We start from the raw sequence: 25786 nt of genomic DNA, 5'->3' as shown, positions 1-25786 counted from the left end.
AAAAGGCATGACACGCTTTAAGCTTTGGGAAAAGATGCTAAAGGAAGAATCCTCTGAGTGGGCCACCCAATTTTTGGCTTCTGAGTTATGGCCCGATTTTTCTTCCCCTCCACCTCCAAGCTGGAGTTTGAAAAGATGTCCTGAAATTATGTTTGTTTTTTTGACATGTTTATTATGGAGCTTCTTCGCCCCCTTTTCCTGAAAACAAGTCTTCTACTGCAGGAATGGGCAACCTGTGGTCTCTGGGAGCTTCAAGCTTTTTTCTTAGCTCTAAAGTAGTGTTTAAAGTGTCTCAAGCAGGGGGATTCTGGGAGTTAGTTGAAGTCCACACATCTTAAAGCTGCCAAGGGTGAGGAAACCCTGCTCTAAAGCCACCTCTGGATTATTATGGGCGAAAATCAACAATCCCTTCCAAAGCCCCCTCTCAATCCTGTTGCTCGACGTTCTTTGTGGATTCCGTATTATTCTCGTCTGCTAGCAAAGCCCTTGCTGATCAGTTACTCTGTCCTCCCATTTTCGGAACCCGGCTTTTAAGTTGGTGTCTTTTCAGAAGCTCCTTCTGCTTGGGGTGTTCTACAGCCTCATTTCTGAAAAACGAGGAGGGCTTCCTTCGGAGGGAGCCCCTGGCGGGGTGGGGTGGGAGGGTACTGTGCAGCAGACGGGGCTGGCCAGCTCGCTTCTCAGAAAATAAATACCTCTAAGCTAGCAACAAAGCTTCTCTTCATAGAAGCAAAGTTCAACTCCAAGGGCATCTTGAATGGGCCTCTTGAATGGGCCTATTCATTACAGGAGATGAATAGCACCTCTCCATCTCCAGTCCCAGCACACACGTCTATGTTTATTTTGCCCCCACCCCACCCCATGAGTCAAGCTAACAAGCAAAAGTGAGTACACGCTTTTTTATAGCTTGGTAGGATTCCGAATTGTCCTATTGCTAGTGATGGTGTTGGTGGTTTCCTTCCAACTCCTGGCTCTTTTGTCAAAAGGCAGAAGGACCGTCTTGTCCAGAATCCATCTCTTCCTGCAGCCTAATTCCCAAACCAGTCATCCTATCCTTAAGTCTTCCATCAATTCAGTGAAAATCAGCATCTTCCAAGATCAACTTCCTCCGTGTTGTGGAGACACCATTTCACTCTTGTCGGAGTCCCATCCCTTGAACAAAATTTATCAATTCCTTTTTAAAGCTTGATAAGCCAGTCACCGTGCGCAACTCCCAAAAAGTCCCAATGGGGTTTTACAACCATCACCTGGATGACTGAGAATCTCCATAGACACTGAACTCCTGAAAAGAGTCACACATTTATTTATGAATGTACACATGTCTGTGTAGAACATGGAATAATAGGGTTGGAAGGGACCTTGTAAGTCTTCTAGTCCAACCCCATGCTCAAGCAGGAGACCTTACCATTCTGGACAAGTGGCTGTCCAGTCTCTTCTTGAAAGCCTTCAGTGATGGAGCATCCACAACTTCTGGAGGCAAGCCCTTCCACTGGTTTATTGTTCTCGCTATCAGGAAATTTCTCCTTAGTTCTAGGTTGGATCTCTCTTTAATGATCTTTTGCCCATTACTTCTTCTTCTGCCCTTAGATACTTTGGAGACTAAGTCAACCCTTTCTTCTCTCTGAGAGCCCCTCAAGTACTAGAAGATGCTATCAATGTCACCCCTAGTCCTTCTCTTCGTTAGACTAGACATACCTAGTTCCCTCAATCATTCGTCATATGATTTAGCCTCCAGACCCCTTATTATCTTTGTTGCTCTTCTCGGCATTTTTTTTCCCTCACCGAGAGACAAAGCTGGCTCATGTCTATTAAATATTAACAAAACCACTGCTTCAACAGACACAACATACAAGCATACACAAAGCCGCAAACACGCTACCCAAGGGGATATGTTTTAAGTCAACACGTCTTATTCTGACTTCATGAGACTAGCCATCTGAAATCTGGGTTTCTTACTATTCAAACATCAGTAGCTCTCCTCCTGTCATTGTTTTGTTATAGTCCAAAATGAGTTTATTATTTATGGCTAGTTCAATCTGAGGACGCCCGATTTATAGACACATCTTGTACAGATGAGAGTTATGTTAATTTGTAGCGCTGACAAGGTGATGAATGACAAGACAAGGAAGACTGTGGTTGGTTGCTTGTCCTGACGATGGCAGCTCAATAATATGGATTCCCCAAATGTCAAGTACCAGAAGAGCATTCTGGAATCTCCTAAATCAAGTGGCTCCAAGCCAATCACTAGAAGATTTAGAGTCTAAGTATCTGTGCTATGGAAATGGTACGTAGGAGGTTGCATCCGGAGATGTTCCTTAGGGAATGGGCAGATTAAATGCATAGTCTGCCACTGGGTAGCAGGCAAAGGCTCAAAAGAGACCTTCTCTAATTTCTCAGAGATTAAGAAGATAGGAAAGTTGCACTTTCAGATTTGCAAGATTCTGTTAATGTGGCTTTATAATAAAGTGAACTATGGTGCTGGAGAAGACTCCAGTGAGTCCCCTCTATGTCTGTCTGTCTGTCTATCTATCCATCTATCCATCCATCTCTATGTATGTCTGTCTGTCTGTCTGTCTGTCCGTCCATCTACCTACCTACCTACCTACCTATCTATCTATGGCATCTATCTATATATCATGTATCTACCTATCATCCATCCATCTACCTACCTATCCTATATAATCTATCTGTCTAGCTAGCTAGCTAGCTAGCTAACTAGCAAATATTTGTTTAATCTGCTTGTTATTCAACTCAATCTACCAATAACTACAGGGATGACTCTACAAGACCTTTCCCATAAACTACCCCTTTCGGTCATTAGATCTCTATATTTTGAAATATGTTCCAGCTGTTATTGTTTTGGATTCTGCTATTCCCTGGGCATTTCAAAAATTACTCTTTCAAAAAAACAAAAAAAGTACAAAAATTACCCTTCCTATTCATTATTATATCTAGCTCATTGTTTTTTAGACAGCCGTCCGTTTGTATGTGAAATGTGAACTCCCATAAAATGTAAACGATTATTATCATCATCATGATCATCTAACATGGATCAGCTCCCTGGTTTAATTGCAGTGGACTTATTTCAAGAGCCCCGAACGAGGCTCCTTATCATTTTCCATTCAATAAAGCAGATTTGTTCATGTGTAATCATGAAACCTATTATGCAGCCAAGCAGCTTTCGATAAGAACGTAAATCCAGGGTAACAACAAAGCTACTAAAATTCAAAATTAATTTATTGCCCCAAATTAAAAGCTGCCTCCTAAAAAGTCTGTGTTTTAAAGGCTTTTTTAAAAGTCAGCCCTTGAGTTCCTCCCAGAGGGAAGCAATATAAACCTCAAGTGAACTAAGGCAAAACTGAAGGTTGTCAGGGACTGGATGGGGAGCAACGGGTGGTTCTGGGTTTGGGGTTCTTTGGCCCATGGGAGAATTGCCACCTTTGGTCTTGGATGGGGTGGCACTGCCCCAAACAACCCTGTGCGTCATCTGAGGGCTCTCCTGGACTTGTGGCTCCTGCTCAAAGAGCGGATGGCAGCCCTGGCCAAGGTTGTGCCCTTCCCTGGACCAACAATCCCTACTCATGGTCACTCATGCCTTAGTCACCTCCCGTCTTGACTTTTGCAACACGCTCTACATGGGGCTCCCCCTGAAGAGCATCTTGAAGCTCCCGTGGGTACAAAATGCAGCAGCCCACATGGTTTTGGGCAGACTTCGGTGTGCACGTGTGACACTTCTCACACGGGGAGCTGCATTGGTTGCCGATCTGCTTGCGGGTGCAATTCATGTTGCTGGTTGTCCCATTTAAAGCCCTTCATGGCTTGGGACCAGGTTATCTGAGGGATCATCTCTTGCCAGTCACATCTACTCAACCCATCAGAGCAGGGAGACAAGGAATATTGTGGGTCCTGTCCCCTTAAGAGATACATCTGGCAGGACCCAGAAGAAGAGCCTTCTCTGTGGTGGCTCCCTCTCTCTGGAACATCATTGACTCAGAGATTAGCCTGGCTCCCTTCCTGACACTCTTTCCGAAGGCACTGAAGACCTGGTTCTGCCAGCGGGCCTGGGGAACCCAGAGCGGGATGGAGCCCATCAAATGGCTAGTTTAATGCTTGTGGTCGCTGGGGTGGGAGGTGGGGGGGGTTATTATATTATTTTATTATTTTTCCTCTTGTTATTTTTATAGGGTGTTTTTCTATTTATGTTATTAATCCTAATAGTATACCACCAGGATTTAATCTACCCCGACACATATGAGTGACATACAATAGAATTAGAATGACTCATGGGGTGTGTGCCGATTCTCTGTATAAATGGGGAGAGACACCTTCAGCACAATGTGATTGCGGGGCTCCCCGACAGACTATCCAACATATAGTGAGGGAATGCACTAATAGAAGATACCCAGGAGATTTTAAGGACTTCCTCTGCGTAACAACGGCAGCTACTGACTGGATCTCCAAACTCGACATTAAACTCTGAAATGTTATTTCTGTTTTCCTCTTAGGTTTTACAATTGCTTCTTTTTTTAAAAAAAATGTTTTAACTGTTCTAACTTGTAAATATGAAGTGCTTTTAATTCTGTGTGTGACCAGCCATACGCTAAATAAATAAATCTATTTATGTAAGCCGCCTTGAGTCACCAGGTACGAGTAGGCGGCAACGCAGCTTTTCTAAACGGGAAGAGTAGCTGAGAAGACCACGGCTGCATCTTCCTGTAGCTGAAGGCAAACTCTCCAGTAGTGGTAGCAATCCAGTTGTGCAAAGACCACTCGGTAAACCCTGAACCTTTCCAGAATGCAGGAGAAAGACCTGCTCTCAATCTTGTCCAGGGATATATTTATTTATTTTATTTATTTAATTGGATTTATATACCGCCCTTTCCCGCAGGACTCAGGGCGGTTTACAGGGTAGTTTAAAACAAGAAATACAAAAGTTAAAAACAATTAAAAATAATTACAACAGTCCCTGAAAAAAGTAAAAAAAAACAATTAAAATTAAAATTAAAAATTCTCAGCCTGGGCCAGAGAGCTCGAAGAGCCAGGTCTTCAGGTCCCGGCGGAATGAACGGAGGTTGGGAGCAGTACTAAGCTTTGCGGGCAGCTGGTTCCAAAGGGCAGGCGCACCCACAGAGAAAGCCCTCCCCCTGGGTGTTATCCGCCGGCAGTCTTTTACCGGAGGTACCCTGAGGAGGCCCTCCAAGTGGGAGCGCACTGGACGAAGGGAGCTTGATGCTGGCAGCAGGAGTTCCCTCAGATATCCCGGACCCAAGCCATTCAGGGCTTTATAGGTCATCACCAGACAATATCATTGTCTCTTGGAACATTCGGAGTTTTCTTTTTAAGATGCAGTCGAAAGGCAGTAAGCAACCTTAGAGAATATTGATCCAGTCCCAGTGGGGCCAGACTTGGCCCCTCTCTGGATGATTGGTTTCTTCTTTGAAGAAGAAGCAAATCATGCGACCAAAGGCTTCTTCTCTGGATTCTACAAGAGCAGGCCAAATTCAAATTTATTTATTTACAGCCCTGGGGCCAAATACAAGGAAGATACTGAATAAAAGAAACGTTGCACCCTCCTATATGTATGCATGTGTGTATAAGAGAAAAACAATAAGTATAGAGGAATCTAACAATAATTAAGCACTAGTTACTAAACTTAATCCAAATAAAATATTATTATAAAAAAGGGGAAAGTTTCTCCTGTCCAGTCACGGCCAACTCTAGGGCACGGTGCTCATCTCCATTCCTTGGTGTTTTCTGAAGATATTTCCATGATCATGTGTCCAGCATGACTATACACTGAGGCACATGGAACAATGTTGACTTCCCACCAAAGTGGTACCTATTTATCTAATCGCATTTGTATGCTTTTCAACTGCTAGGTGGGCAGAAGCTGGGGCGAGGAATGGCAGTTCGACCCATTGTGTGATGCTTGGATCTTGAACCCAGGCTGTCAGCTTTCCAGCTGACAAGCTCAGTGTCTTTAACTGCTGAGCCATCGCACCCCAAAATACTATTATAGGAAGTTCCAATCCTAAGTATTGGTATAGCATATTAGCACAGAACTGCGCAGAACTTAAGGCCATCTGCTTTTATACTGTTCCCTATATAAGGACTCTAAACCCGTGTGTGTGTGTGTGTGTGTGTGTGTGTGTGTGTGTGTGTGTGTATGTGTGTGTGTGTTAGAATCTATCTATCTATCTATCTATATCTATCTATCTATCTATCTATCGAGATATATATATATATATATATATATATATATATATATATATATATATATATATATATATATATATATATATATATATATATATATATATATATATATATATATATATATATATATATATATATATATATATATATATATATATATATATATATATATATATATATATATATATATATATATATACATATATACATAGCCTAGCGGTTAAAACAACTGCTTAAGACGCAGTCTGCCCAGGTTCGAATCTCAGAAAAGTATGGCTGACTGATGAGAACAAATAAGTTTGAAATGATCATATCGGTCTCCCTTTATTCTTTGTTAGCAAGCCAAAAAATTTACACAAATATGAGCTACCAGTGCTGTGGCTACTGCCTGTAGATGGCCTTGGGCTAGGCTGAAACAGGAAATAAGATTTGTCCCGTGTCTGGGACTAAGCAAGTGTATTCTCAATGCTTAACAAACATTTAACATATACATATGTATATATATATATATGGCCTTGGGGAGATTTCCAGGTAAGGAAATTTCTGTATAATTCCACAACTCTCAGAAAACAATTTGAAAATAACCTCTTGAATCGGTACAGTGTCCCGGGGTCACGCAATCCCCTTTTGCGACCTTCTGACAAGCAAAGTCAATGGGGGGGGAGGGAGCTAGATTCACTTAACAACCCTGTTACTAATTTAACTACTGCAGCGATTCACTTCACAACTGTGGCAAGAAAAGTCATAAAATCGGGCAAAACTGACTTGACAAATTTCTCCTTTAGCAACATAAATTTTGGGCTCAATTGTGGTCGTAAGTTGAGGTACTTGTTCTTACCAATTTAGCAATGGGAACCTGAGAAGGAAACTCACTATGAGGCGAGACAAGGGCGTTCACGATAAAGAGTTTTTCAGAGGGAAGGTAGATATTCCCTGTTCTAATTTACCTCACAAGATTGCCGTGGTGAAGATAAAATAGAGAGGTGTTCATTCCATACCTTGCAGTCTGTAAAAGTAAGAAGTATCCATCTTCCAAAAAACATCATTTCCAGACAGGACCAGGGTGTGAGCTGTAACCACAAGTAAGCACAACCTGAACTGTTTGCTCATCTAAAATACTCAAGGACCAGAAAGTGAGTTTATTTTTTTTTTAAAATTCCTCCTGACCAGGAGAAGGCGGATGCCAGCCAGGATGGGCCTAGTCCAAAACCATACCTGAGAAACTGGTGTGTATGGTTCAGAAGAGCCATCATCTCGAGGACCTGCGAACATGTCAAGCAGTCCTTTCCCCCGCCCCCCCCTTAAAAAGGCAACTGGACTGTTATTGTCTTTGAGGAAGAAGAAGAAAAAGTTTCACTTCTCACCAAGAAGCTTCATCAGGTCTGGTGGAAGGATAGAAGGATAGATAGAGACTAGATGGTGGGGGGACAGAAGGATAGATTCTGATAGGATGGGAAGGGATGAAAAGATTATGTATTTCTTTGCAATCATCTGGTTGTTAGCATTCTCCTTGAGAGTCACACACCCCTCGTGGTTTATCTGCGCCCTCAGGGTCACCTGAATCAAGGTGCAGTTGGGTGTGGAATCTTCTTACCTGTTCACCTTTGTACTTTTTCCAAAGTCTCAACATCTTTTTTTTTGTAATGTGGTGACCAAAACTGCATATAGTATACCAGATGTGGCCTTACTAAAGGATTTATCAAGCGGCACTAATACTTGATGTGATTTCGATTCTATGCCTCTGTTTATACAACCAAGGATTCTATTAGCTTTTTTGGCTGCTGCTGCATATGGCTGGCTCATGTTTAAGTGATCGTCCACTAGGACGCCAAGGTCCCTCTCATGTTGTTGTTGTTGTTAGTTGCGAAGTCGTGTCCGACCCATCGCGACCCTATGGACAATGTTCCTCCAGGCCTTCCTGTCCTCTACCATCTTCTGGAGTCCATCTAAGCTCACGCCTACTGCTTCAGTGACTCCATCCAGCCACCTCATTCTCTGTCGTCCCCTTCTTCTATTGCCCTCAATCTTTCCCAGCATTAGGCTCTTCTCCAGTGAGTCCTTCCTTCTCATTAGGTGGACAAAGTATTTGAGTTTTAGCTTCAGGATCTGGCCTTCTAAAGAGCAGTCAGGGTTGATCTCCTCTAGGACTGACCGGTTTGATCGCCTTGCAGTCCAAGGAACTCGCAGGAGTCTTCTCCAGCACCATAGTTCAAAGGCTTCAATTCTTTGGCGCTCAGCCTTTCTTATGGTCCAGCTTTCACTGCCATACATTGCAACTGGGAAGACCATAGCCTTGACTATACGGATTTTTGTTGACAGGGTGATGTCTCTGCTTTTTAGTGTGCTGTCTAGATTTGCCATGGCTTTCCTCCCAAGGAGCAAGCGTCTTTTAATTTCTTGGCTACAGTCCCCATCTGCAGTGATCTTGGAGCCAAGGAAAATAAAATCTGTCACTACCTCCATTTCTTCCCCATCTCATAGTTACTGATTTTGAGCCAGGTTTCGCCTAATCTGTACTTCTACCTTTGGTTTTTCCTGCCTAGGTGTAAAACCTTTCTACACATTAAATTTTGTTTTGCTGGATAGGGCCCATTGTTCAAGTCTGTCAAGATCTTTTTGGATCCTGAGCTGGTCTTCTGGGGTGTTGGCTATTCCTGCCAGCTTAGTGTCATCCTCAAATTTGATGAGTTCCCTTCTATTCCCTCATCTAAATCATTTACGAAGAGATTGAAGAGTAGCGGGCCTAGGATGGAGCCTTGTGGTACCCCACTGCTTACTTTCCCTCTATTCCTCCCCCACTGTTGTGGGGGGGGGGGTTCAATTCTAACACAGATGGATTCTTTCATCCCTCTTTCAAACCTACAGCCCTCTGTATCCTATATGTCAGAAATGTCAAACACAAGGCCCGGGGGACAGATCCCACTGCCTTGGCCCTGGCCCAGAGCCCCTCCTTCTGCCAGAGCCCCTCCGATCTGTCCCACTCCTGCCCAGGCCCCCATAGGTACCCTTGATGTGAACGATGTAGAGCTGGCCACGCCCACCCAGTAGGCCATACGCACTCTAGCCATGCCCACCCAGTAGGCCACGCCCACCCAGGCCATACCCACCCGGCCCCCTGAGGGCAACTGCAATGCTGATGCAGCCCTCAATGAAATTGAGTTTGACACCCCTGCTATATGTGCTATACCAGTGATGGCGAACCTTTTACAGACCAAGTGCCCAAACTGCAACCCAAAACCCACATGTATCGTTGGGTGCCCGATGGGCGTGGCCCATTGGGTGGGTCTGGCCAGCTGGGTGCGCATGGCCCATTGGGTGGGTGTGGCTGCGGTGGGACTAAAAAGTTCAATCAATCAATTCCAACTTTGCGAGATCTTTTTTTTCCCACGGGAAGTTGAAATTGATTGATTGAACCTTTTTTTTTTGCACATGGCGGCGGAAGCCTAAAGCGAAAAGGTTTTATAAAACCCAGCCGAAGGCCTAGGACTGGGGCTACGGCGTGCGTGCCCACAGAGAGGGCTCTGCGTGCCACCTGTGGCACGCGTGCCATAGGTTCGCCACCACGGTGCTATACATTCAGCAGTCATCCTATACTGTATACGACACTGGTATATGTTGGTTCTATTTCCTCTGTCTTCTGGGCAGGTCTTTATCTTGGGAAGGTGGGTCATCTCAATCAGGTCCCACCCAAAGTTTCAACACACAGCTTCTTGGAAAGTCTATGTCCTAACTTGTGATGATGAGGGTTAAGCCTCACCATCCTGGACTCGTCCATGGAAACATCTGCCTCTCCAGTGACTGACTCTGGCTATCTCCTGCATAAATTGGGCTGCAGGTCAGCCAGTCATTCAACACCACCAAACATTCAGTCAGCCAGTAGCTGATTTTCCCTTCATTATCATGCAAAGGTCAAGCTTCCTTGCCCTGCCAGAAAAAGCTTTCATTAGCCAAATAAGAATGGTAGAGGACAGGAAGGCCTGGAGGAACATTGTCCATGGGGTCGCGATGGGTCGGACACGACTTCGCAACTAACAACAACAACAACAACAACTGAAAAGAAACCAGAGGTGGTAAGAAATGGGATGGATTGGAAGCATCAGGGAACTGAGTGACTCTAAAAGAGAAAAGAATATAAATGAAGAATTTCTTTCTCTATTCTTCCTCTTTGTTTATTCAAATAAATGCATGCATGCTAATTAAACCATTTTCCTCCTTGGCAGGAAACGGCAGAATCTTACATTTTACTTACTCCTTCAATTTGTATTCTCCAAGGAGCTCTGCATCATACCCCTTCCTGCTGTCCTCTCCACCTTAACAAGGGCTTAAGGTTGAGTGGGGGAAGAGTAATTAGTCCAAACAGCGCTGCAAATTCCAAGGCTGATGACAAATCTGAGCCCAGAATTATGTCACTGCAACTAGTGAAGATAAATCTGTGAAGCGTTTGCAGGTAGCCCTCGGTTAACAACAACTCATTCAGTGATCATTCAGAGTTACAGTGGTGCTGAAAAAAGGGATCATTTTTCATGCTTACGGCCATTGCAGCACACACATCCCACGGTCACATGATCAAAATTCAGGTGCTTAGCAATTGACTCGTATTTATGACCGTCGCTGTGTCCCAAGGTCATGTGATCCTCTTTGGCAACCTTCTGACAAGCAAAGTCAATGGGGAAGCCAGATTCACTTAACAACCGTGTACCTGATTTAACAAGTGCAGTGATTCACTTAACAACTGTGGCAAAAAAGGTGGTAGAATGGGGCAAAACCAGTGGTGGGATTCAAATCGGTGAATAACTGTTTTCTCTGCGTGGATGCCGCTTCTGGAAGTCCGTTCTGGGCCTGGGCCACAAAATTAGCTACCGGTTCTGCTGAAGTGATGTGAACTGGCTGAATCCCACCACTGGGTAAAACTCACTTAACAACGGTTTTGCTTAGCAACATAAATTTCAGGCTCAAATGTGATGGTAAGTCAACTCCACTGAGAATTCGTTTCCTTGCTACACACAGCTACAAGCTATGACTGTAATTGAGTTCCACTATTGTGTATTTCAGTTGTGGCAGTTTTAAAGCAGATCACATGACCACATGACCCGTTGTTTATGACCATTTTGGCAGCAGACATTAAATCAACATGGTTGGTTGTAAAGTGAACGCCAGGGATGTTAAGCCAACTCATTGTCGCAATAGGACAGGGAGGGGGAAGGAAGCCCCTCAAACTGTTGCAAGCTTTTGGAAAAGCTAGCAAAATCAAGGCTGCTCTAATGTTGGAGGGAGAGGTGCAACGACCTCACCCAACACCTTGCACAATGACAAATTCAAGAAAAGATCGTACTCTGTGGTCATTTGTTTACTTCCTGATGCAAAGAAGGACAGAACCCGCTAAATGCGGCATTAGTGAATGCATTTACTCCCCGCACCTTGCAAATTCCGCTCCCAGGGCTTAGTAGTGCCAAAAGAGTATTTTTCAAGCTGGAGTAACTGCTTCGCTAATTATATTTATGGAAAGAGCAGGAGAGGAAAACCTACATTTTGCTCTGGTGCCAAGCCTACAGAAGGCAGGCTGATCTAAAGAGTTAGTAAATTGGAATGCGACAGTGAGACGCAGAAAAATATCAGCAAATGAAATACGAGACTCGTTGCCTGGACATCAGGTGCCTCTGGTTGTCGCCAGTGGGTCACCGTCTACTTGCCATCTCAAAAATATTTGGACTTCATGCCCCATTTAGAAAGCCTACAAAGAGTCAAAGCTCCAGCAAATGGTCCTACGGAGATTATCTTGGCTGACCAGGAAAATTCAACTGGTCTGTGCTGGTCAGTGCTTTCTTTCTTTCTTTCTTTCTTTCTTTCTTTCTTTCTTTCTTTCTTTCTTTCTTTCTTTCTTTCTTTCCTTCCTTCCTTCCTTCCTTCCTTCCTTCCTTCCTTCCTTCCTTCCTTCCTTCTTTCCTTCTCTTTTTCTTTCTTTTTCTTTCTTTCTTTCCTTCTCTTTCTTTCTTTCTTTTTCTTTCTTTCTTTTTTCTTTCTTTCTTTTTCTTTCTTTCTCTTTCTTTCTTTCTTTCTTTCTTTCTTTCTCTTTCTTTCTTTTTTCTTTCTTTCTTTCTCTTTCTTTCTTTCTTTCTTTCTTTTTCTTTCTTTCCTTCTTTCTTTCTTTCTCTTTCTCTTTCTTTCTTCTTTCTTTCTTTCTTTTTCTTTCTTTTTCTTTCTTTCTTTCTTTCTTTCTTTCTTTTTCTTTCTTTCTTTCTTTCCTTCTCTTTCTTTCTTTCTCTTTCTTTCTTTCTTTCTTTCTTTCTTTCTTTCTTTCTTTTTTGGGGGGAGGAATCAATCATAAGTGATGGAACTCCAGGCTCAGTTAAGCATCAAAAGACAGTCCCAAAGGTGCTTTTCAACAGGCAACTGGGCTGAAGTTCTGAAGAGTCGGAAGAAGTTTCTTGGATGAGAAGGGAAATGTTTTGAAGGAAACAAAAAAGAAAGTCCAGCTGCCTTTTGAAAAAGCACCTTTGGAACAGCCATGGCCTGGGATGACAGAGAACCTAGACCAGGGTCCCCAACCCCCAGTCCGTGGACCGGTACCAGGCCACGGAATGCCAGCAACTGGTCCGCACAGACAAGCAAAGCCCCATCCGTGGAATGCAGGCAGCACACAAAACCATACACACCCTCCGGTCTCCGGAAAACCTATGTCCACAGAACCGGTCCCTGGTGCCCCAAAGGTTGGGGACCTCTGATCTAGACCTCAAAAGAAAACTCACCTCTTAGAAGAAAGCCACTACAAAGAAAATAACATGAGACACACCCGGGTCATCACCACGAGTGAAACTCAACTCCAAAGAGACTGCACGTGGCCACCCCCAGTCCCCAAACACTAAAGGATCCAACATGGGATAACCCTTTTCTTATCGTAATCTCTTTTCTGCCCGTCTTGCAGGATGAAAATGGAAGTGCTCCAGATTAGACCTGGAGCCAAACAATTGGAGAAAAGATGTAACTCAAGAGCTGCCAATTCCAGGAAGAGACACCAGTGTGCCAATGGACCTTTTATAGTGGCAGTCCGCTTCTCCAGCTCACTTTAAAAAAAAAACGTTTTAAGGGATTTAATTATAATAAAGTAAATGGAAAGTTGAGCTGTAGCAAAGCCAAAGGCCAGCTGATAGTTCTGTCTTTCTTTGCAAGAATGTTGCCGGGATTTGCAAATGTTTGCTCTTAGGAAATTGAAGTGAGGACGGGGCTGATGGTTACACATCAGTGCTGTGTTTGAAAGCACATCTGGCCCCTTCCTACGACAAAAATTAAATGGTAATAGACAGGAGGGGGCAAGGGTTAAGATCATCACTTTGCCTTATAGAACATCAGAATTGGAAGGGACCTTGGAGGTCTTCTAGACCAACCCCCTACACAAACAGGAGACTCTATAGCAGGGGTGTCAAACTCAATTTCATTGAGGGCCGCATCAGCATTGCGGTTGCCCTCGGGGGGCCGGGTGGGTATGGCCAGGGTGGGCACGGCCTACTGGGTGGGCATGGCTGGAGTTAGTATGGCCTACTGGGTGGGCATGGCCAGGTCTACATCGTTCGCATCAAGGGTGCCTATGGGGGCCCGGGCAGGAGTGGGACAGATCTGAGGGTCTCTGGCAGGAGGAGGGTCTCTGGGCCAGGGCCAAGGCAGTGGGGGCCATTCCCTCACTGTTTCCAGGATGGCTTCGTGGGCCACATGAAACCACTTTGCGGGCTGGATCCGGCCCCCGGGCCTTGTGTTTGACATGTCTGCTCTATAGCATTCTGGACAAATGGCTGTTCAATTTCTTCTTAAAAGCCTCCGGTGACGGAGCACCCACAACTTCTGGAGGCAGGCAGTTCCACTGGTTAATTGACCAAAACTGGATGCAGTTTTTGTGACATAGTTTTGGAAATGGAGAGATCTACTCCATCAGTCATTTGGGGAAGTGGCCCAACTGCTGCCAGCCCATTTTGCGAAAAGCACCCACAATTTTGGATCTCAAAATGTCCCATGCCCTCCTCTCCCACGGTCCTTGTTTCTTTTTGTGCTGCTGGCTTTTGGCTACATGTGGCTCTTCATCCATGCAAGGTTTCTCGTTCTGATCCTCAGCCACCTTTAAATGTCATCCCTTGGAATGTGCCCACATGGAAAAAGTTGTTTTAAGGGAACAAATTCTGCCCCAGGTTCTACTAAACTGATGGGAACTTGGTCCCAGGCAGAAGCACATAGGATGCAGTCCCCTATCCTTGGAACCAGCCCATACGATCCTAGAGACTCAGTTCACACAATACTCCAGTGTTCTTCCAAACGGGCAAGTTTAAGATACCAAGAATTCGTGGGGTTGATGTCTGCACATTTTGAGGTTCTGTCATGGAATTCTGGGGAATACTGGGAACGGATGTCCAGATACCTTCACGTCCTGCCTGGGGACTTCTGGGACTTGAAGTCCACACATCTTGGAAGTTGCCACGTTGGGAAAACAGTAGGATGTTAGGATATAGCAACTGGTTCTTCGGCACAAGACAGAAGCCACAACACCATTTGTTTCAACTCCATATATGAAAGAACCAAACTTATGTTTTGTAACCCTGCTTCAGGGGATTGCGAGAATCCAGCAACTTCCATTTGCTGCTGTCCTGCAAATACAGTTGTGATCTATTACGGGATTACCTCCAGCATGGCCCAAGCTGCTTCTGAGCCAATTTGGTGCAGCGGTGTTTCTTAAAATGCCGTCCTAGGACCCCTGGGGTCCCCCATGACACTCTCAAGGGTCCTTGAAATCAAAATTGCTTCCCAACCTATCTTGAAAAATAATACAATATTAAAACCCCATCGAACAATTGTGAGAAGCCGTAGCAAATACATCAGTTTTAACTTTTAATACAGTAAATATATCAATATAACCCACGCCCCCCCTCAAAAAAAAGCTTTCTTGGGGCCATCCATGATTTTTAAAAGTGGAAAGGGGTCCCGACAGCAAGAACTAAGAAAGGAGCAGAGAAAAGTCAACTTCCAGCCCTGCCTTAGGCAGCAAAACCAAAGTTCAGCTAGAGAAAAACCACCCCGCCTCAATAAAAAAAAACAGGTTCCAGAAACCACACTGTCTGGATTCACACAACCAGATAATCTGCAAACCACATTGGGGACAAAGGGAGCCCCGCTTGGGTAACACCTGGTTCTGCACTGTCTGGATTCACACAACCAGATAGCCTGCAAACCAGATTGGGGACAAAGGGAACACCCCTTGGGTAACACCTGGTTCCACACAGTCTGGATTCACACAAGCAGAGAACCTGCAAACCGTTGGGGAGAAACGGAGCCCCGCTTGGGTATAACACCTGTTTCGGCACCGTCTGGATTCACACAAGCAGAGAACCTGCAAACCACGTTGCAGAGGAAAAACCCAACTTCCAGCCCTGCCTTAGGCACCAAAACCAGAATTCCGCTAGAGGAGAACCACCCGCGCCCCAATAAACAAACCAGGTTCCAGAAACCACACCGTCTGGATTCACACGACCAGGTAGCCTGCAAACCACCGTTGCCAGGAAAGGGAGCCCCCGAGACCCCCTCCTCCCAAAGAAGACCCTCGCCTCCCCCTCCTCCCCAGCAAACGCCCCCACCCTGCAAGCCCACAAACCTGCCGGCCTCTCGTGCTTCGCTCCTCGTTGCGGAAAAGCCCGCCGGTCGTCGGGATTCCCCCTTTCTCGCCGGAGACAGCCGGGTGGGGCGGGAGAGGCAGGGTGGTTCCCACCGCCCGGCGGAAGCGGAGCCTTCCCCTCCCCACGTCCCTCCTTCAGCCCGTGGACTGCGGGGGCTGCTGCGGCTGGGCGAGGCCGGGGACCGCGTTCGCCCGTGGGGCGCAGCCGGGAGCAACGAGGACCGTGGCTTGTGGGAGCGCAGCCTCGCGGCTCGGGTTGGCAACACCTGGGCTGCGTTCACACGTGACCGAATGCCCCCGTTCCTCCCCAGGTGTTGCACTGCCGGCCAAAGGAAGACTTGACCTAATGCGTTCCCTTTTTTTGTTTGTTGGTTCGTTTCTTTGGGGTTTGGGGTTAAGGTGAACCTGGCTTGGCTTGTTTCTTATTTGGTTTCTGCGCATCCGCGCAATCGAAGTCCATCGCTTGTGCCGCTCTGGGAAATGGGCTCGTTTAAATAAGCCAAACCAAGATCGTTGGAGAAAACTAGCCACGGTGCACAAGGTTTTAAGTTTCCGCTGCCACCCTCATAAATATGAGTCAGTTTTTCAAGTATCCGAATATCAATCACGTGACCCTGGGGATGCTGCAAAGGCCGACGTAAATGTTAAAAAAGTTCATAAGTCATTTTTTTTTTCAGTGCAGTTGTAACTTTGAACAGTCCCTATAAATGAACTGTTGTAAGTCGAGGAGTAAGACAGGCCAAAGGGAAATTGCAAAGAAATGGAAAAGTTTTTCCTTTAAACCTCCATTCTTGTTTTTAAGTTACAGTGGCTTATGACTGGATTATACCGAGTCTTGCAAAAGGGGGTGGAAGTGATGTCATATGCATCGTGACATCCTTGCAAATGTTATGGTATCGTTATGTCTTGGACCTGCTACCAGCGGCTCCATGCTAAATCAAACCGTGGTTTATTGGCTCGTGGCTTAGCACTCTATGCTTGCTGTAGCAACTGTGGTTTGCAGCTAGCCATAATGCAGGAGGTTAGTCAACTATTGCACACATCTTATGTAACAAGCCTTAAATTTCAAAAACCAGTCTCCCAAGAGAAGTTTCAGTGTGTAATTTTGTAACAATTGCTAATGTGTTACTGTAATTTGCAGTTAAATAAAAGGTAAAAATAGAGAATTAAAGCATCAGTACAATATTAGCATGCGTAAACATAGCAAGATAAAATAAAAAAGGGAAGCCAGGGGGAAAGTCTGGAAATGGTTTTAAAGAATTTCAAAAACTTTTAACCATAATTCTCCTTTGTATTATTCTTGTTACAGTGGGAACAACCAACACTTCATCCATTGCTGTAAATCACAGGTAAATTTGTCTTTCCAGTGCTGGTAAGAATTTTTTAGCCTGGAAAAAAAACACACTGTAATTGACATTGGAGATAGAGCCAAAAAAAGTCCGTATTTTTATTATGCAGCAATTAATCCAGAGCAGGGGTGAGCAATTTTCTCAAGGGGTCCACATGAGAGGAAGGGCTGAGCTAATAGGGTTATGAAGGTGCATAAGCATGCACACAAGCACATATGTAAATTGGGAAAAAATAGGCTTCAACATAAAAGCAATTCACACAGGCCAGACAAGGGTTGCCAAAGGGCTGGATGTGGCCCAGGGGCCATAAAATGCTCAGGTTTGATTTAGACAGAGTCACCATCTTCTTAATGTCAGCCCAAAACCTGCCATAGGACATGACCAAACCATGTGGGTTAATATGCCAATTCTATTAAAGTTCAGGAAATAAATCTCCCAGTGTCGGGATGCTTAGTCCCAAGCCAATGTAGCAACTGCTGGATTCATGAGGCTGGACCAGGCTTGGCATACCAAAATAAATAAAAACAAAGCCTAACTTGCAGAAAGGTATTCGGGAATAGAGGGAGGCAACAGCTGGTGGAAATCCCTTTGAACATGTAAAGGACAGCAGCTGTTTCTGCCACCATCTGGTGCTAATTGGAATACATAGATTTGAGGGGTTATCATTAGCGTATGATTGTAATATTAGCTGAGTTAACGAATACGTGCAGAGGTTGCATTAATGTTCAGGACATACTTATGTGCCTATTAGTACTTAAAGCAGGGGTCTTCAAACTGGGCCCTTTTATGACTTGTGGACTTCAACTCCCAGAATTCCTCAGCCAGGCACGCGTGCCTGGCTGAAGAATTCTGGGAGTTGAAGTCCACAAGTCATAAAAGGGCCCAGTTTGAAGACCCCTGACTTGAAGGATACATTTTGCACTTCTAAGCCTGGACTTCTAAATTAAACATCGAGCTTTCTTAAGGAGGATCTTTGGGTATCAGTCGCATCGGATCCTACACGCTTGAGGGTTTCCAATTTGAAAGGATCTCGGAGACTTCTCATTTCAGCCAACTAATCTGTTAAAATATAATCCTAAAACTGACTTCAATGTTTTGAGCTTCCCTGCATTCACACTTTTATTTACAACTTGAGAAGCAGTTTTTTGTAAAGTGGGTACATTGTCTTGGATAATAAAGTGAGGCTCTGTAAAAAAGGTAAAGGTAAAGGTTCCCCCGCACATGCGTGCTAGTCGTTTCCAACTCTAGGGGCCGGTGCTCATCTCCGTTTCAAAGCCGAAGAGCCAGCGCTTGTCCGAGGACGTCTCTGTGGTCATGTGGCCGGCATGACTAGACGCCAAAGGCGCACAGAACGCTGTTACCTTCCCACCGGAGTGGTCCCTATTTTTCTACTTGCATTTTTACGTGCTTTCGAACTGCTAGGTTGGCAGAAGCTGGGACGAGTAACAGGCGCTCACTCTGCTACGAGGCACTCGGGATTTGACCCACCAAACTGCCGACCTTCTGATCGACAAGCTCAGCGCCCTAACCCACTGAACCACCGCGTCCCTGCTCTGTAGACACTTTTAAATTGGTGTTTCTCAAACTTCAAGATATGTGGACTTTGACTCTCAGAATTCTACAACCAGTATGGTCAATAATAATTCTTTTTGTCTGTCCCAACCACTTTGCAAGGGAGAAAACTGTCTATGGAGATTTTCAGTCATTCAGGTCAGGGTTGTCTATGAAAAAGCATCTTTGGGAGAAAACTGTCCTAGAGACTCTTGTTATTTGAAGTTAGTAGATCTGGGCTGCAGAATTCCAGCCAGCCAGTAGATGGAAGCACAGAGGTACAAAATTACCTTATTGTTTCTGCCATCTAATGGACACCTGCAATTTTGCTGCCCGAATCTTGTAATCTCACCGTAAAGCAGCGTGTGTCAATCTTGATGGCTTAGATGGGTGGACTTCAACTCCCAGAATTCCCCAACCAGCATTTGCCATCAACTTTGCCATCAAGAGCATCTGTTCTCTCAGGCTGAAGTTTGTGACCTCGACAATTTCGTGGCCACACTTGGGCTGTAGGTTGTCTACCCCGATATAAAAAGGCTCTCCCTGTGAACATCTGGATGTCCTCTCCAGCCAGTTTGGGATGATTTCTTGTGTTTCTCCTTTTGTTTCTTCTTTGGTCAAAGTCTCAAAATTGTAATGCAAAGTTTCCTCCACTGAGGGTCAGTCTTCTCTCTGTGAAGGAAAGAGAGGGCAGTCACAGCCCCAAGAACAAGTTTAACTAATAAAGGAAGTGGTCTTTTTTTTTGTAGGCTGATTTGCAGACTTCAATGCATTGTTTATTTAAACAGTTCCAAATCCAGGCAGTTTGCATTGCTGATTCATTTGCATTTGCTAACCCAGCGACATGCTGTTAATGGATGATTAAAAGAAACCCCTGGGCTTCCTTTATTTAGTTCTTATTATAAACTGCTCTGCAGTGTGTAACTTGGCAAATAATTCATTCCTGTCCCACCCACCAGACATCCCAATCTCCCAGTCCGTTTCTAAAATAACTGGAGTTCAATTTCAGTCATTCCGAAGCCTGATTTCTGCAGCCATAAAGGACCATGGCAAGACTCAACCCATGCTTAGTGGAAGAGAAACATCTGGAATAAAGGCTAGATATTACTGAGGAGAAGGGACGCGGTGGCTCAGTGGGTTAGGACGCTGAGCTTGTCGATCAGATGGTCGGCAGTTTGGCGGGTCGAATCCCGAGTGCCGCGTAACAGAGTGAGTGCCTGTTACGCGTCCCAGCTTCTGCCAACCTAGCAGTTCGAAAGCAGGTAAAAATGCAGGTAGAAAAATAGGGACCACTCCGGTGGGAAGGTAACAGTGTTCCATGCGCCTTTGGTGTTCAGTCATGCCGGCCACGTGACCACGGAGACGTCCTCGGACAAGCGCTGGCTCTTCAGCTTTGAAACGGAGATGAGCACCAGCCCCTAGAGTCGGAAACGACTAGCATGCATGTGCAGGGGAACCTTTACCTTTACCTTTATTACTAAGGAAGAGCTGAAGGCCTTCATTCCACCTGCATTAACTCACAGGCATCCAGTAACTTTTGTTAAAGTTAATTGGTTAAGTGAATCACTGCAGTTGTTAAGTTAGCAACACGGCTATTAAGGGAATCTGGCTTCCCCATTGGCTTGGCTTGGTCACATGACCCCGGGACGCGGCAAGCGCCATAAATACGAGTCAGTTGCCAAGTGTTGGAATTTCGATCATGTGACCATGGGGGCGCTGCAATGGACATGAGGGTGAAAAAGGGTCCCAAGTCACTTTTTTCAGTGTGGTTGTGACTTTGAATGGTCACTAAATGAACTGCTGTAGGTCGAGGATTTACCTGTATTGTTTTACATAGTAAGCAGCTTTGCTATTGTCCATTTACTGAAAGCTCTAACCTCAGAGGGAGAAACAACCTGACACAACAGTCAGCTTCCTGCATTGCTAGAAATCCAATAATTAGGTAGTTCCCTGTGGTTTTTTTCTCCCAAGCCTTGGCTGCCTTTTCCATTTCATAAAATGATTAATGGTTTCATTTCATTGGCTCATGGATGTGTTAAAGCAAAGAGAAAGGGGGAAAAATGAGATTACAATGAAAGGTATGACAGCCACTCAGGAAAAAGGCTAAATCTGGGTTGCAAAATAAAATGTGGGCTTTTAAATTATGCAGCACCTAACATCGAGCAAGGCAGCAGTGGTGTCTCTCAACCCCGTCTGTGCTTAAGTCTTTATTCCCATTCCTGCTCTATCAAACCATGGTTTCTTCTGCATTCTGGGTATCACAGGAGAGGCAACATTCACTCATCCAATGCAACTTGAGGAACTGTGCTTCTGAATGCTGTGGCTCCCATTAAGTTGTTTTAAGGGTCAATAATATGGGGGATGGGGGTGTCACCAGATGTGGATTTCCCAAATCCAGATGAAAGAGAGCCAGCTTGGTCTAGTGGTTAAGGCGCCAGGCTAGAAAGCGGGAGATCATGAGTTCAAGTTCTACCTTAACCACGAAAGCCAGTTCGGTGACCTTGGGCCAGTCCCCCGCTCTCAGCCCAACCCACCACATGGGATTGTTGTTGTGGGGAAAATAGGAGAAAGAAGATGTGTTGTACATGTTTGTGGCTTGAGTTGAAGAAAGAAAGGAAGGAAGAAAAAAAGTGAAAGAAAAAAAAGAAGGAAGGAAGAGGAAGGAAGGAAGAAAGAGAAAAAGGAAGAAAGAAAGAAGAAAGAAAAAGAAGAAAAAGACAGGAAGGAAGGAGGAAAGACAAAAAGAGAAAGAGAGAAAGAAAGAAAAGAAAGAAAGAAAGAAGAAAGAAAGAAAAAGAAAGAAAGAAAGAAAGAGAGAAGAAAGAAAGAAAGAAAGAGAAGAAAAGAAAAAAGTAAAAGATGTGGGCTGGGATACAGAAACCCTTGTTCCTTTAGTGTCCAGATAAAATTCTGCAGCCCAGTTCAGGTATTCCTTGCTGAGTAGCCCATTATCAGAGGACTGAGATTCATACAAGATTCCTTTCAAAAATGGAATTTTCTTATGGTCTGCAGGAGGGAAGGCTGCTTATTAGGAGACTGGCCGTTTTCCCAGCCAGCTCCCATTAATGGTGTGCCAGAATTGGCCTTGTGTACTTGCCTTGAGTTTCTCCCCTTGCAGGAGATGCTTCTGTTATTCTACTGCATTCTCAGGATGCCTGAGAATTTCTTCAATCTTTGCCTCAAAGATGTTTTGATCCTTTTCAGTGGAGGTTCCTGTCTTCCCTTCAGGCACAGATGGTGTTGTGTTGCCTTTAAAAAAAAAGAGTGTTTTCTACATCCGAGCGGGATGCTGAATCACAGAATGTAGAAATCTGGCTTCTGTTTTTCTACCTCATTCTCTTAATTGGTATCGATCATGTTCCTGAGCTTACTTATTTCATCGTTGCAGGTGCCAGAGGATGCTATTGGTGGGACCACCCGCTGGTCCCAATATGAGGGGGGGGGGAATTAGCCTTACAGGAGGCATTTCCTTCGAGTGAATTCCTTTACGCATTCCGATGTGCCTAAAGGAAGATGGTGCAAATGTGCAATAGCAATAGCACTTAGACTTATATACCACTTCACAGTGATTTACAGCCCTCTATAAAAGGTTTACATATTTGGCCCCAACAATCTGGGTTCTCATTTAACTGACCTGGGAAGGATGGAAGGCTGAGTCAACTTTGAGCCGGTCAGGATCGAACTGTCAGCAGAATTAGCTGCAATTGTCAAGCAATAACATTCGATGTTAGCAGCGTTGACAGCAATACTGCGTTCTACCACTGCGCTACCAAAGAGGTATACAACTCTGACCAGCTGGATAGTTGGTCTAGTTGACTGGATCGTTCCAGGAATACTGGATTCTGCAAAACATGTTTACTGGAATGTTTGTTTTTTTTCTTCTGGAAAAAATGCTCAAAGCAAATTCTTGAATGAGTACTAGCAAGTGGAAAATACAGGAGATTTTTTTTTCCAGCAAAGTGTAGCCAGAATTTTATTTTATTTTTCTTCAATCCCACCTTTATTACTATAGGTAACCCAAGGCGGCAAACTTGCATAATACTATCTCCTCCTATTTTCCTCACAACGATCCTGGGAGGTGGGTTGGGCTGAGAGAGACAGATTGGCCCAAAGTCGCCTTGCCAACTTTCGTTCCTAAGTCAGGACTACAACTCAGTGTCTCCTGGTGATTGGCCCAAAGTAACCTAACAGACTTTCACGCCTAAGGTAGGGGAGAGAATTCACAGTCTCCTGGTGATTGGCGCCAAATCGCCCAGTTGACTTTCATGTTTAAGACGGGACTAGAACTCACAGTCTCCTGGTGATTGGCTTTTATTGCCTAAGGCAGGACTGGAACTCAGCCTCCTGGTTTCTAGATTGGTGCCTTAACCTTATTGCAAGCCTGGAGGGCAAACCATTCTCTCACCAGCCATAAAGGTCCATGGGAAGTTTCCTCCTTTATTCCAACCAACCTAGTTAATGGACTGACCCTTGTCTTCAACCTAGTCATATAAGCAGACAGGCAGGAAGCTTGTCTCGCTATATCCATGATTCCAGCAGATCTTCAGAAGCAGCTGAGTCACATATTGCAAAAACATCTCAGTTGGCTTCATCAAGCTTTACAAGGAAGAAGCCTGTAAGGTATTTACAAACCAACATTAGAAAACAGTGCCTCTCTCGGGCAGCCTGGATGGAGTCTTCAATTAGGTGGGCTTCTCTGAATCCTCATTTCTCTTGCCAATCTCTTTGGGAGGAGGAGAAAAAAAAACATATTTCATTGATTATCCCCCAAACATTGGGGCTTTGACTATGATTTAGGAGAATGTCCTGAGAAGGCCTGTCCTCTGGGATCATTTATTTTCCATCCCTGGTTTATATATAAACATGGGGGGGGGGAGAAAAACTCTCCGGATGTTATTGTTAAAAGTCATCCTGGCTAACAACTATGGTAGTCCAAAAGGAATAAAGAATGCAGAAGGGGGGAAAAAAGAAAACATGGAAAACTTCAATAACAACCATCTGGAATAAAAGGCATTCAAAAGAAGAGGGAGGGTAAATATGAGTGACAAATATTCAGGATAACCAGGACATTTTTAAATACAACATTACTGAAGCTGAGGTTTCCCATTTGATCCCCACTGAATTCCCGTAAAATTCTATTGCCTTCCAGGACTCCACTCAAAAAACAGATGCTTTGTAAGACGGAGAAGACAACGAGATCCCTTCTGGATAACTGAGACTGCCACTCTAAAAGTCCCCAACTTTTGGACGTTCCAGAAGCTGTGATTTGGGGCGGGGGGGGGGGGGCCTCCAGATTGAAGAAGGCTGAAGAAGACTGTAGATAAGGAATATTGCAACTAAGTTAGAACTAAATTAGAGATGGTGGTGGTGGTGGAGGTGGAGGAGGAGGAGGAGGAGGAGGAGGAGGAGGAGGAGGAGGACTGTGTGGTCCTTGGTGCTTTTTGAGTTTGGTTGTTTTCTTGCAGACATTTTATTACCCAAACTAGGTAACATCATCAGTGCTAATCTGATGATCATCAAGCTCTGATGATGTTACCTAGTTTGGGTAATGAAACATCTGCAAGAGAACAAGCCAGTTCAGAGAGCACCAAGGACCCCCCCCCCATTTCAACCCTGAGCTACAAATATTCTCCTTTATTGGGATCAAAGAAACATTTCCATGGGTCACTGATGGCCACCCTTTTGCCTACTTCATTGGGAAATATGCATACTTGCTAACCATCACCGCAAAGACCAAATCAAATCTAATTTCTTTATTACGGTCTTTGACCAGCCTTTATTGAAGAGAAGGTGTAATATTAATGTCTCCTTTGGGGTCATCATGCATAGTGAGCTCCTGGTCTCTTTGACCTAAGAGCACAAGGTTTCTTCAGATGTTCAGATCTGGTCGAAAGAATGATTTCCTGTTTCCATGATAGCTGCTGGAAAAATTATATAAATGTGGTGAAATGTTCTCGCTTCCAAAGATGTGCGTTTCTGGACCACTCTGGCAAGTGGCAATGAGGAACATTTTTTCCATCCTTTTGCTTGGATATTTTTTTCATTAGGTTGAGAAACCTTATTTTGCAATTCTGAGCTGGTGGGCTTTAAAAAATATCTCCGATTGCTTGTACTAATTTTGTTTTGAGTTGCTGGCACGTAGGATACTATGTTCTGGCCACCAAATTTGAGAAAAAAGGAAAATGACAAATTGGATGTGGTTGGAGAAATGTCCCTGTAAATCAAATCTGCAATTCTACACAATTGAGGATTAAAGCAAGCTTTGGGGAGGACCACAACCTGTTTGGGGGAAAATTCACAGCAGTGGTTCTCAAGCTGTGGTCTGCAGATCCCTGGAAAGGGGGGGGGGGTCGTGACATCTTCACAGGAGATCTGTGAAGGCTTGAAGAAATGTTGTGATTTAAATCTTGAGTTAAGTCTTGGGGTGGGGTTCATGGCCATGGTCCGTGGACACAAAAAGTATTTAAAGGGGGTCCTTGGTGAAAAAATGGTTGAGAACCACAGCTTTAGAGCATTGATACCTAACTTTGCCAGATTACCACTTTCAGGAATCAGGAAAAGGATGATCAGTGGCAGGGTGGATGGATCTGGGAATCCCAGATTAGGGACAGATTCATTCATCCGTTTGTTTGCTTCTAAAATTTATTAGCCACTCATCTTACAATGGGATAACTCTGGGCAGCTTACAATCTTAAAAGACCATGCAGGGAATTCTACTGCTAGGAGTTGAAAAAGACTTGATGGCAACGTAATCAGCCAGTCAAAAACAGAACCTTGCAAGTGTAATTGTGGTGCAACTCTTCCCTCTTCTTACATGCCAGCGAATTAGAGAGGGATCTGTCTTCCTGAGCTGCTTCTGACTTACAACAGTTCATTCAGTGACCATTCAAAGTTACAACTTTGTAAGTGACTTATGGCCATTTTTTAGGACTTACGGCCTTTGGAGCATCCCCCTGGTCACGTGATCAAAATTCAGACTCTGGGCACCTGGTTTGTATTTCTGACCTTTGCTGTGTCCCAA

General features: G+C 44.5%; 1 protein-coding gene across 1 annotated transcript in view; it reads left to right on the top strand.

Moving 5' to 3' along the window:
• The window catches only part of CHRDL1 (chordin like 1), a gene marked incomplete at its 5' end in the record, with an annotated part of 114282 nt that overhangs the window by 42849 nt on the left and 45647 nt on the right, over positions 1-25786 (top strand). The window contains one exon of the mRNA XM_081336438.1: positions 15477-16120. Coding sequence (XP_081192564.1) covers positions 15477-16120 — 644 coding nt within the window. The remainder of the gene's footprint in view (positions 1-15476; positions 16121-25786) is intronic.

This window comes from Vipera berus (assembly GCF_964194415.1).
Source record: "Vipera berus genome assembly, chromosome: 11".
In the NCBI taxonomy this organism is placed as follows: Eukaryota; Metazoa; Chordata; class Lepidosauria; order Squamata; family Viperidae; genus Vipera; species Vipera berus.
This window is presented reverse-complemented; position numbering and strand designations above follow the sequence as displayed.